This window comes from Osmerus mordax, chromosome 5, assembly GCF_038355195.1.
Source record: "Osmerus mordax isolate fOsmMor3 chromosome 5, fOsmMor3.pri, whole genome shotgun sequence".
Classification (NCBI taxonomy): Eukaryota; Metazoa; Chordata; class Actinopteri; order Osmeriformes; family Osmeridae; genus Osmerus; species Osmerus mordax.
In genome coordinates this window covers 4,470,352-4,480,747 of record NC_090054.1, presented here as the reverse complement: position 1 = coordinate 4,480,747, position 10,396 = coordinate 4,470,352, and the positions used below count along the sequence as shown (strand labels likewise).

Here is a 10,396-nt window from a genome sequence, read left to right as displayed (position 1 = left end):
AGAAGGATACAGCATACCCACACACAGTGTTTCCACAAAATCTATTAACATTCTTTAAAGTAATTTTCCAAGTCCTCTCTCCAAAACAGACAGCACCCCTAGACATCTCCTTTAGCTTCCCCTTCTGTCAGAACGCAGACAGTCAGGCAGTCTGTCACGATGCAGGCAAGTTAGTCAATCAGCCAACCAGTACATGAGCAGCCAGCCAGGTTATCTTGGGGAGTGTCACTACAAGCATAGAGGGGCAAACACAACCTCACACACACATACACATGCAGACACACACAGACGGCTCATTAACACTCTGTTTGAACAGGTGTCTGGCTTACCAGTGTGTTTGAGTGTGTGTGCATGTGTCTGAGTGTGTGGGTGTGTAGCAGACAAGTGAGAAAGGCATCACTCCTCACCTTGGTCTATGAAAGGGAACTGGTTGCTGTTCCTCCAAACCTGCTACTCCTCTTCACTTCTTCCTCTACCTAGAGACAATTATTGGCTGATCTGGATCTGGATTCAACAACCTCAATCACAGTTCGGTCATCTAGAACATTTCAAGCTGACAGGACCATAGATTGAGCAGGTCAATGACAAAAGTTGATACACCCAAACTCAGCTCATCAAGTCAAACACACTCACACACTCCAAATTACGTTATTCTGTATTGTGCCTTCTTAAGACAGGTATAGACTCAGCTGTGTGTGTGTGTGTGGGCCATGAGGGTTAAAGGTGAGATCTGCACCTGTGCCTAAGCCCAAACACTTCACCTGGCTATAATAGAAAACGACTGGGTGTCACAGAAAATAACATACCTTAGTTCTAACACACACACACACACACCTTCTCTTTTACACACACACCCTTTCTTTTTCACACACTCACACACACACACTCTCCGGCTCCCTTTCACACACACACACACACACACACACACACACACACACACACACACACACACACACACACACACACACACACACACACACACACACACACACACACACACACACACACAGGCTCTCTCTCTTTGACTGTAGAGATATGATCCATCCTGTGTTTACCTCCCTCCGGCCCCTCCTCTCCTCTCAGGAGCAGGCAGACCAGGGGTCCGTTTTCCGTACGTCGCTAACTCAGTTAGCTGGATTTGATTGTTGACGATTTGTCATTATCTTGGATTGTTCGGTTCTTCGAAGCTCATCCTGGACTTGCTGTCATAGCAACAGGTCCGTAAACTTAAACCTGCTCGGGAGCAGGTTTATTTTATAGATACGAATAGATTGAGGCTTTACAAGCAGAGGTGATACAGGAAGTCTGTCACAGACATGTCTTGTCCGTTTTTACTACAGGAACCTGTTGCAGAAGGTGCAAGAATAATTAGCAGAATTTAACATGAAACCGAATTAATTGCTCATTGCGTGATAGATAGGCTCCTTAAGCACAGCGCGATATGCTAGCCTATACTTTTTGAGAGGATAGCCTATCGTTTTTTTGTGAGGGTGTCATTTACATAATACATTTGTTGAAGCCACATCATATGACATTAAAGATGATAAATTAAAATATGAAGTATGAAAAAAAAAAACATAGCTTACTGTAATAAGCGATAAAACGCGTCACTCCTCTACATTTAATTTGGTCTGCTACTTTTTGCCAGCCCTCTTTCTTGGATTTTGCAGACTTTGAGGTGTTCCCTGGCGTTCTGATAAAATCTTCGAATTCGGAGTAACCTTCGAGCAAGCTGTTGCTCTGTTGGCTCTGTTGCGGAAAAATCAGGGCGCTCATTTTGGCCACGGTGAGCAGCCATAGACTAATGTGAGCAGCCGATAGCAGCGTTGCTGATCAAGGTTTCCATTATCGATACATACCCCCTTTTAGACCAACGTATAACTCAATCCAGCTATACTAATCATAAACAACAAGTGTGTTCGAAGAACCGAATTAGCCAGATCAAGCAAGATGATGTCATCTTGGATGTGTCATTTGATCTCGGATGTAATAAGCGAAGTACGGAGAACGGGCCCCTGGGCTGCATGTAGGCCTGTTGTTCCTCCCTCAAGCAGAGCAACACCATGGTGTGTGTGACCTCTACGACCATCTTGTGTGTGTGTAACCTCTACCATCATCTTGTGTGTGCGACTTGAAATCTGTCCTTGTCATGACCATCATGGTATTTGGTGTGTGTGTGTGTGCACATCCTCAATTATCATTTCAGTGTGGGTCTTATTCTATTATTTTATTATTACATATTGCACTCTAAACCCTAAGGATGGTGTGTGATGTGTGTGTAAGTGTGTGCATAAGTGCGTGTGTAATAAAGTCAGACCAGGCTCTGCGGTTTTCCTGCCAGAGGGCATAGCAAGACCCTCATCACTCAAGTCTTTATTGATCCGAGCTCAAACACCAACTATACAGTACAATCAATCCATGAACAATCAATATGACTGATCACTTTCCACTATGATCGACACTCACAGCCTCTTCCATTAGAAACCACAGCAAAGACAGGCCCTTTATTCTGGTCCTTTGGGCGTGCTCGGACCTTTGCTACGCAGCCGTCTGGTTTCAGGTGTTAACATCTGAAGATACAGGCAGATACCCTTGGAAATACATTCTTCTGGTTGACCCCTGCCTCTACACAGAGGTCAGTGCTCAGTGGGATGCAGAGAATATTCCAGAACCAGAGGAGAGGGACGCTGCCCTGAACACCCGCAGATCGAGGAGTAGAAGTGTGGGTTTCGGGGTGGACTGGCAAGAGACCATTGCAAGATCCCCGCCAATTAATTAGTGGCAAAGCAGGGGTGGTGTTGGCATATAGGGTGATAAAACCTTCAGACCAAACCTATGCCCTTGCTTTTGATGAACCACATGCAGAACAGAACTGGATACTAGCCTTCCTCTGCCTTCCCCTCCCTGCCACGCACACACACACAGTACTAATAGCAGAATGGGTCTCTGGCTTAGTTGAATCAGTGTAGGATATCCCCAACCCTAAGTCTGGGTGTCTGGGGTGACTATAAATGCAACGGAAAAGCAATCTTGCATGAAAGGACATTAGAGTTAGTATTTCCCTCTGTCGGTGAGTGGGAACTTACTGTTGGACATGGGCAATAAGTATTAGGGTGAAGACATACTGAACCAATCCCAGAGGAGCCCTCTGACGCCACACCTGGGCATTCCATGATGATTGACAGCTAATTGAACCAATTAACTAAATATGCCAGAACGCAACATCATGTTAAAACGATATCAAAAGCTGCTATTATCAGGCGGCCTCTATACATACACTTGGGAGCTCATCTATTCTTAGTTGAGCTATCTGATTGACATCTGCAAGAGCTTATCAAAATATATTATCTGAAGGATACTATCCAATCAAATTAGATAAAGTATGTTACTGTTTAAACTGCTTCACTTCGGATCTAAATAATAGACTTAAGATTCCAGCCACAAAGATGACAATGTGTACTACAAAAATATTGTCCATTTTTGCAATGCCAATAAATATTTATATATACCAATCATTTTACTCACATAAAATCTGAACAATATAATTTTTAAACATTTAATCTTTCCAAATTAAAACAAACATGGATGAGACAACTTTCATATGCAAACAACTTAGACAGCGCTAAAACCTGAGAGTAGTAAAGGCAGAGGAGCAAACCACGTACTGGAGTACCTGCACGCCCCAGAGAGGAAAACAGGAAAACTGTCCAGGGTCTCATACAATCACCATCTCCCCCTGGAGGTCATCTGTCACACTCACACCTTATCTCATTACTTGATATCCATCCGCTTCATCTTTAGAGTAAGGGCATCGTTGTCTAGTCTGTGGGACCGTTAGAAAATACATATTCCTCTGAACAAATGCGAGCTGTAACATTCCAGGTCCAGAGAGCCCCAAACACCCATCAATCAGTCTTACAGCAAACTTTTCTATGCCAGCTAGACAGTCATTGGTAAAAAAAAGAAAAAAGGCCCCCGTCTCTCTTATTGGCTAGATCAGTTAGAGGGGTGAACTAGTGAGGTGGGGATTGGTTAGATTCGGTGTGCGTATTGATTGCGCCTTTCCTCCTTTACAAAAAGAACAGGGAAGGTGTGAAAGACAAACAGGGAAAAGGACAGAAAGCTTCTCTTCTTAAGCATCTCTCCTCCGACAGTCTCCCACCTCCACAGACAGGAGAGAGAGGACAGTTAGATAAGATGGTGTGCTGCTTTTCCTCTCCTCCCCCTCCCTCCCACCCCCCTCCTCTACTTGTCTCCCTCTCTATGCTGGGCTCTCCGCCTCTCGCGCTGGTGTTCGGTGATGAAGTACTTGAAGAACTCGTACACAGACCAGCTGATGGCCGTGGAGGGCACCTGGTAGATCACCCTGGCCTGGACCCCCCTGAAGAAGCCCCTCAGCCCACCCAGCCTGTACACCGTCCTGAAGGCATGGGCCAGGCCCGTGATGTGTCTGTGGGGGCCCTGGGGGGGCTGGCTGGGGGCGGAGGAGAGCGCCAGGGACTCCTGGGTGTTGAGCAGGGTCTTGCAGACGTCCAGGGGGGTGGTGACGGCGGCGGCGAGGGCTCCGGCGGCGGCGCCCGACACCATGTGAGAGGAGGGGTTGTACTGTCGGCGAGGGTTGAGCAGCTCCTGCAGGTACTCGTAGGTGATGAAGTGCAGCGCCTGGAAGGGCACGTTCATGGTCAGCTGCGTGGTGTAGCTGCGGTAGAACGCCGCCGGGCCCTCGCGGCGCCACACGGCGCGCACGCAGTCCAGCACGCCGCGGTACGGGGAGTTGTACATCTGCATACGCTGCTTCACCACTGAGGGGGAGAAGGAAGATTGGTGACTGGAAGGCACAACACAGGATAGGGAGAGAAAGAGAGAGTGGGAGGGTGAATGTAAATGTAAATGAATGGGAAAGAAGAGATGGGGGGGAAAAGAGAAAAGCCAAGGAGGGAGGAGAGATGAGGTGAGAGGCGGAGGAAAAACAGATATTGAGAGCAGAGCAGAGCAGGAGAAGCGCAGAAAGGCGAATAGAGCAGAGGAGAGCGTTCTCTGTCTGGTCTCCTCCACTGACATCACTAGGCAGGTGGTCCTGAAACAGCTGCAGCTGTGTGTGTGCGAATGTGTGAGTGTGTGTGTGTGCGTGTTTGAGAAGAGTTCAGGCCCGAGCACACAGGTGTTTGTCTCGGGGTCAAAATTCACATCCGTTAGTGGCGGCTTTGAACATTTGACAGTTCTCACACACACTCCTGACAGGGTAGTAGTGGTGGGCTCTCCCTCCTTCCCTCCCCCTTATACCCCTCCCCCCCGACACCTCCCCCCCATCCTCACAGCGAGCTCACCTTCAGCTGGGTTCATGGCCGCGTCATGAAGAAGTGTGGCCACACACCCCGCCGCTCCTGAAATACACACACGCACGCACACACACAATTACCAAAAGTGATGGAGAGAGAGAGATAGCGCGAGAGAGAGGTGTTGAGAGGGAACAAATTACTAGAGAGAAAGAAATAGAGCGAGAGAGCAAGATAAAGCGAGAGAGAGAGAGAGAGAGAGAGGGGTTGGGAAAGATGTCTCAGTGAGCCGAGAGAGCCCCCTGGTGGAGAAGACTGGCCATGAATCCAGGCAGAGCCGCTCAGATGTCAGGGTTAGACCAACTTCTCACCCTGGTAGACCCTGAGTTGGAGGGAGGGGGGAAAAGAGGGGGAAGAGATGGTCGGAGGAAGGGGGGAAGGGGGGTTACCAAGCCTCTGGCTAACCTGGAAAGGGGGGAAGAAAGAAGAGAGAGAGCAGACTCAAAGAACAAGATCTCAATTTCAACACTCATTCGTCTTGATATGTATGTTGTTATAAACAACATATTACTGTATTGGTGAGACAAATGCCAGGCAATACCTCTCAGGCAAAAGAAGCACTGAGTGTTTGTGTGTGTGGTCTATTTCACCACATGGTGTGAGTGTGTTCTGTGTGTGTGAGTCTGTGTGTATGTGTGTGAGTGTGTGTCAAGTCACAGGTACCGTTAGCCAGGTGGCTGTTGGCCCCCGGGTGAATGGCCCCGCTCAGCGTCATCTTCAGCTTCTCGTAGCAGGCGAAGTACAGGGCGTGTGCAGGCCCCGCCCCTACCGCCGTGGCGTTCAGTCCTCTCATTGGCCGCCAGACACCCTCGGTGGCTACGATTCGTCGGAGGGCGTCCATCACGTTCCGGTACCGTGCGGCTGGGTCAGGCTGCAGGCTCTGCATCCGCGTCTGCCAGGGGTCAAAGAGCAGGTCAGAGGTCAAAAGGCAGCAGGAATCGGGACTGTGACTGGCTTAGGTCATGGATACAATAGGTTATGAACCGTTGCCAAGTGTGTTTGTGTTGAATGGTAGGAAGTTTCCAACTAGGCGCCCCAAGGTCACAAAAGAACATAAGCCGACTTCCTGTAAGCCTATTTTCCCCATGGAGCTGAACACACACCCTGGCCCCTTTACTTACACACACACGCGCGCATGCACACACACACACCTCTGCTGAAGCCAAAAATTCCTTCCTAAGTTACCGTGTTTAAGACTAGGTCTGATAAATATGCAAGTAATATTCAAGTGATCTTGACTTTGGAAACAAGGAAAATGATGAGGAAAACTCCTCACCAATGACTTTCTCTGTGAGGAGAACAGGGGCACATTATAGCCTGTGAACCGATCCCAGAGCCCAGTTCACCAGCTGGTATTCAGCGTGTGATCTACACGTGACCATTAGTCAACCATTAAACAGTTTCATGCAAGCCTTCACTGAGCTGAGAGTCTGGCTTGTCGGCCTAGCCAGAAGAAGCTCTTTGACTCAAGTCGACTCAGAATGCATTGCATCCACTCCGCTTCAAAAAGGTTCAGCAGTATGGGGCTTCGGAGAGAGGGTCTTTCCGTAGAACAAACCGTGCGCGTACACACACACACACGGACGCACACACACATGCGCTGATCAAAGAACCCTGCCTGCATGACAAGGCATCGGTGCTGAATGGTCCCACTGAGCTGTGTGTGTGTGACGGTGTATCTGTGTGTGTGTGACTCTCCAGGAACAACAAACAGGGCCTGGGGCTAGCCTACATGATCACTGTGGAATGCAGCGAGCCTGTGGAAGTGTTAACACTGTGCGTTTGTGTGTGTGTGTGTACAATCCGAGCCTCCGGTGCTGTCACCGACTGTTAGCAGTCAGCTTTTCTGTATGATCGTATCCCTGATTGAATTTAGAAAGAGTCCTAATCCAGTACCAGGGCAGCTGCCCTCTCACACAGTGGCCTTTGGACCGACTGTAAATAAGAAGGCCTCTTCCTCTGCTCTGACAACCCCTGATCGGGACTCCATCAGAGGAGGGGTGTGCTTAGATCTTATCACTCACAATGTTGACACTACGGCCAGGCTGGGTCAGCCATGCAGAATATCACTCCTACCACGAGTGGAGAAGATGGGCCTGCAGCTGAATTGATTACATACATGCTTGGACTTTCGGTCTTCAACAAAGGGGTGTGTGTGTGTAGGGGCGGGGCGGGGGGAAAAAATCGATTCACATTTGAATCGCGATTCAGTCTTCAAGCTATTCACATCGATTCACAAATGTAAAAAAATCATATATTTTTTTGTTATGTCATTTTTTAATAATTTTTTGTTGTTGAAAATCGCTAAAAATCAGGAATGGATTTTTTATCGATTCATGACCCCAAGAATCGATTCAAATCAAATCTTGAGGTACCAAAAGATTCCTCCTGTGTGTATGTGTGTTTGTGAGCAAACGAGTGTGTGTGTTAACCTCTGCATATCTGATCTGTACTTTCTCACAACGACAACCTACAAAATGTTCTAGAAGCAGAACATTGGACCGGAGCGCTAGGACTAAACCTAGTCTGAAACTAAACTGGACATTTGTGTCTGTTAGTCATTGGCTGTTCAAGAGAATACAGTACATTGTAGTCAGCAGTAGGTACAAAGGTTGTGTCATTTAGTGGAGGCCCATCGCTTGCCATCCTGTGGGAGCAAGGAGCCACAGCTGAAGGAGACATGGATGAATCCTCCATTGTTTAGAGGAGGCCTCTGCTTTTCAGCCTGACGCAGACAGCTGACAGCCTGCACTACTCATTCTACCACCGAACTCTCATCTCTCGCACTCACTACACGTACCACATTTAAGAGAAACTATAAATGTAAGCCTGGCTCTGAGTGAATGTTGGCGTGTAACCCACTTCCTCTTTTACGCCAGGAAGTCCTTACCCAATGACCTAGCCAGAGAAATTCCCCCTACATTAAAGCCTGGTTTAAACATTGCATGGCACTCATGACAATGCTGATACAAGAATCTAATGGATATGGCTCACTACGACACCCCTGGCCACTCCAAATGCAAACTAGCAAGCTGAGATAGATATTAGCTGCAGTATTAGGGCTTGTTGACGTCATTGTTTACCTCCGTAGCTAACCCATGACTGTCCACACCCAAACACATGACCAAACAAGAACCAGTCAAATGATACAGTTCACTTTAGGTCTTGAATTAATTAGTTCAGGAAAAACTGTTTGTTTTTTCTCCTCCTCTTCCTCTGGCTCTCTATCTACAAATCCCTGAGTCATCACAGCTAAGCTTTTTTATCCCACAAACCACTGGCTTGTGGAAGGGACCAGCAACCAAACCTTCCAACAAACATCTATAATTTGTGTTGATATACTTCACAAGTGTGGCATAACCCTGGTACCCTCTGTGCTCAGTATTCTGTAAACAAATAAGCTCTGCAACCCAGATCCTGCTAGGCACTATCAAAAGCTTAAGTTACTTTGATTACCGTTTTCATTTTCCTCCTGTTGCCTTGGCTTACAGTTGTCTTCAGTTGCAATGGGGCTGTTAGTCTCTACCTATGCGTCTCTGATCCTGAATAGATTTTCAGCAGCAGTACATGTTTTACCTAGATTGGACGGTCCTTCACTGCCGGTTTTGGCTGGTCATGTGAAGACTTGAAATGATTTGGAGAGAACATGCTGCTTTAAGGCGGATATTCTGCTTTCTTCTGACCATCCATAGAGACTTCAAATGGTTTTGCTGTAAAAAAAAATCTGTGTTTCTCACAATAGAGTGAATACTTTTCTATCTACCTTATTTCCTCATTATGTCATACTGCCAAATATAGTGTAAAGTGCATGTATGCTGCTTGCACAACCATAATACACTCTGGTCACTCGTGACCAGAGTGGTGGGTGTACACTATGTATGCAATGCATCTTCCAAATAAATTAATAGAACTATAGGTGGTTTAACGCTAGCTCGATGCGATAGCTTCTTGAACTGGCATATTTGGGCAATATGCATGCTTTAAGAGACTTGCGTATGACTGTTAGGTATAGAGTTGGACCAACACGACCTGGTTCTCGATAACGTAGGCAAGTTTAGCTATCTAGCTGATGTCCAATATTGACCTTGCATCAACGCAATTCAGATGTTGTTGTCAAACTGTAGGTGCAATGTGGTATTAATTTAGTACACTGTAGTAATATTTTTGTTGGCTGAGTTGTTACTTGGCAATGCGGTTAGTAGACAGACTACCATAAGTTCTACTGTACTTTCTATGTGCACTATTTGTACGCCGTATTGGATTCAATTGTCTGCTAAATGAAAACAATGTAAGTAAAATGTGGGAGACAGTAGCCTTACTGTGGCTAACGTTAGCTAGCTTGCAAACTAGCACTGCATTGGCCAGCTACCTAACTAGCCATACCCCCAAGTAGTGTCTAAAGTTGTGAAAAACACTCGGATAGGTTTATAGAGTAACAAACACCTGGTTGTTGAAGTTAATAGCTTGCAAGTAGTAGCCTACATGATTGTTTACTAGTTTGCAAACTTGTGTGACCGACTACGTTACCTTGACACAGTCGATGGGAAACATGAGGCAATGCTCCATGATCCCGGCAACCGCTCCAGCCAACATGTGGGTGCTGGTCGATGCGCCTTGCGGCAACCCCTCATAGTCAGGCTCGATGTCCTGCTCTATCGACTCCGAAGCACCACCAGTGAATGGAACTGCTTGTAGTTCAGTGTCGCCCCCAATCCGAGGTGACAAACTTGCAATGAGACCGTCTGAAACTCCCCAAAATCTACCCCCCATCCATCGAATCTCTGCCCCGGCAGAAGCACCAGCGACACCGGCATCCCCGCCTGCTGTCTCCGCTGTCATCCGACGCTTCCTTGCAAAACCATCCGCTTCCATTAAAAACCAGCAGGAAAGTATTTACCGGGTACCTTAAACAATACGTCAAGGTCTTCTATTTGAAATAGTGGTATTTACATTCCAAGATGTTAACCGTTCGCTAGCAACATGAGTCACTCTACAGCCACCATCAGGCGGTTTCAATCCCACTAGCCAGAAAGTACACGCAATGTTTGGGAAAGGAAGGC

General features: G+C 47.1%; 1 protein-coding gene across 1 annotated transcript; it reads right to left on the bottom strand.

Annotated features, from left to right (window-relative positions):
• Positions 1-2,338: 2,338 nt before the first annotated feature.
• Positions 2,339-10,343, bottom strand: slc25a28 (solute carrier family 25 member 28). Its single transcript, XM_067237019.1, has 4 exons — positions 9,864-10,343; positions 6,000-6,228; positions 5,328-5,384; positions 2,339-4,802 (listed from the first exon to the last, which is right to left on the bottom strand). Exons 1-4 carry the CDS (start codon positions 10,206-10,208, stop codon positions 4,246-4,248), a joined length of 1,188 nt encoding a protein of 395 aa, XP_067093120.1. The 5' UTR covers positions 10,209-10,343; the 3' UTR covers positions 2,339-4,245.
• Positions 10,344-10,396: the final 53 nt, after the last annotated feature.

Coding starts and splice junctions, on each gene's coding strand:
- slc25a28 (XM_067237019.1), bottom strand. CDS start 10,208: ATGGAAGCGGATGGTTTTGCAAGGAAGCGTCGGATGACAGCGGAGACA. Junction 5,385..5,999: donor CAACAGCCACCTGGCTAACG/GTACCTGTGACT, acceptor TGTGTATTTCAG/GAGCGGCGGGGTGTGTGGCC. Junction 4,803..5,327: donor GGCCATGAACCCAGCTGAAG/GTGAGCTCGCTG, acceptor TCTCCCCCTCAG/TGGTGAAGCAGCGTATGCAG.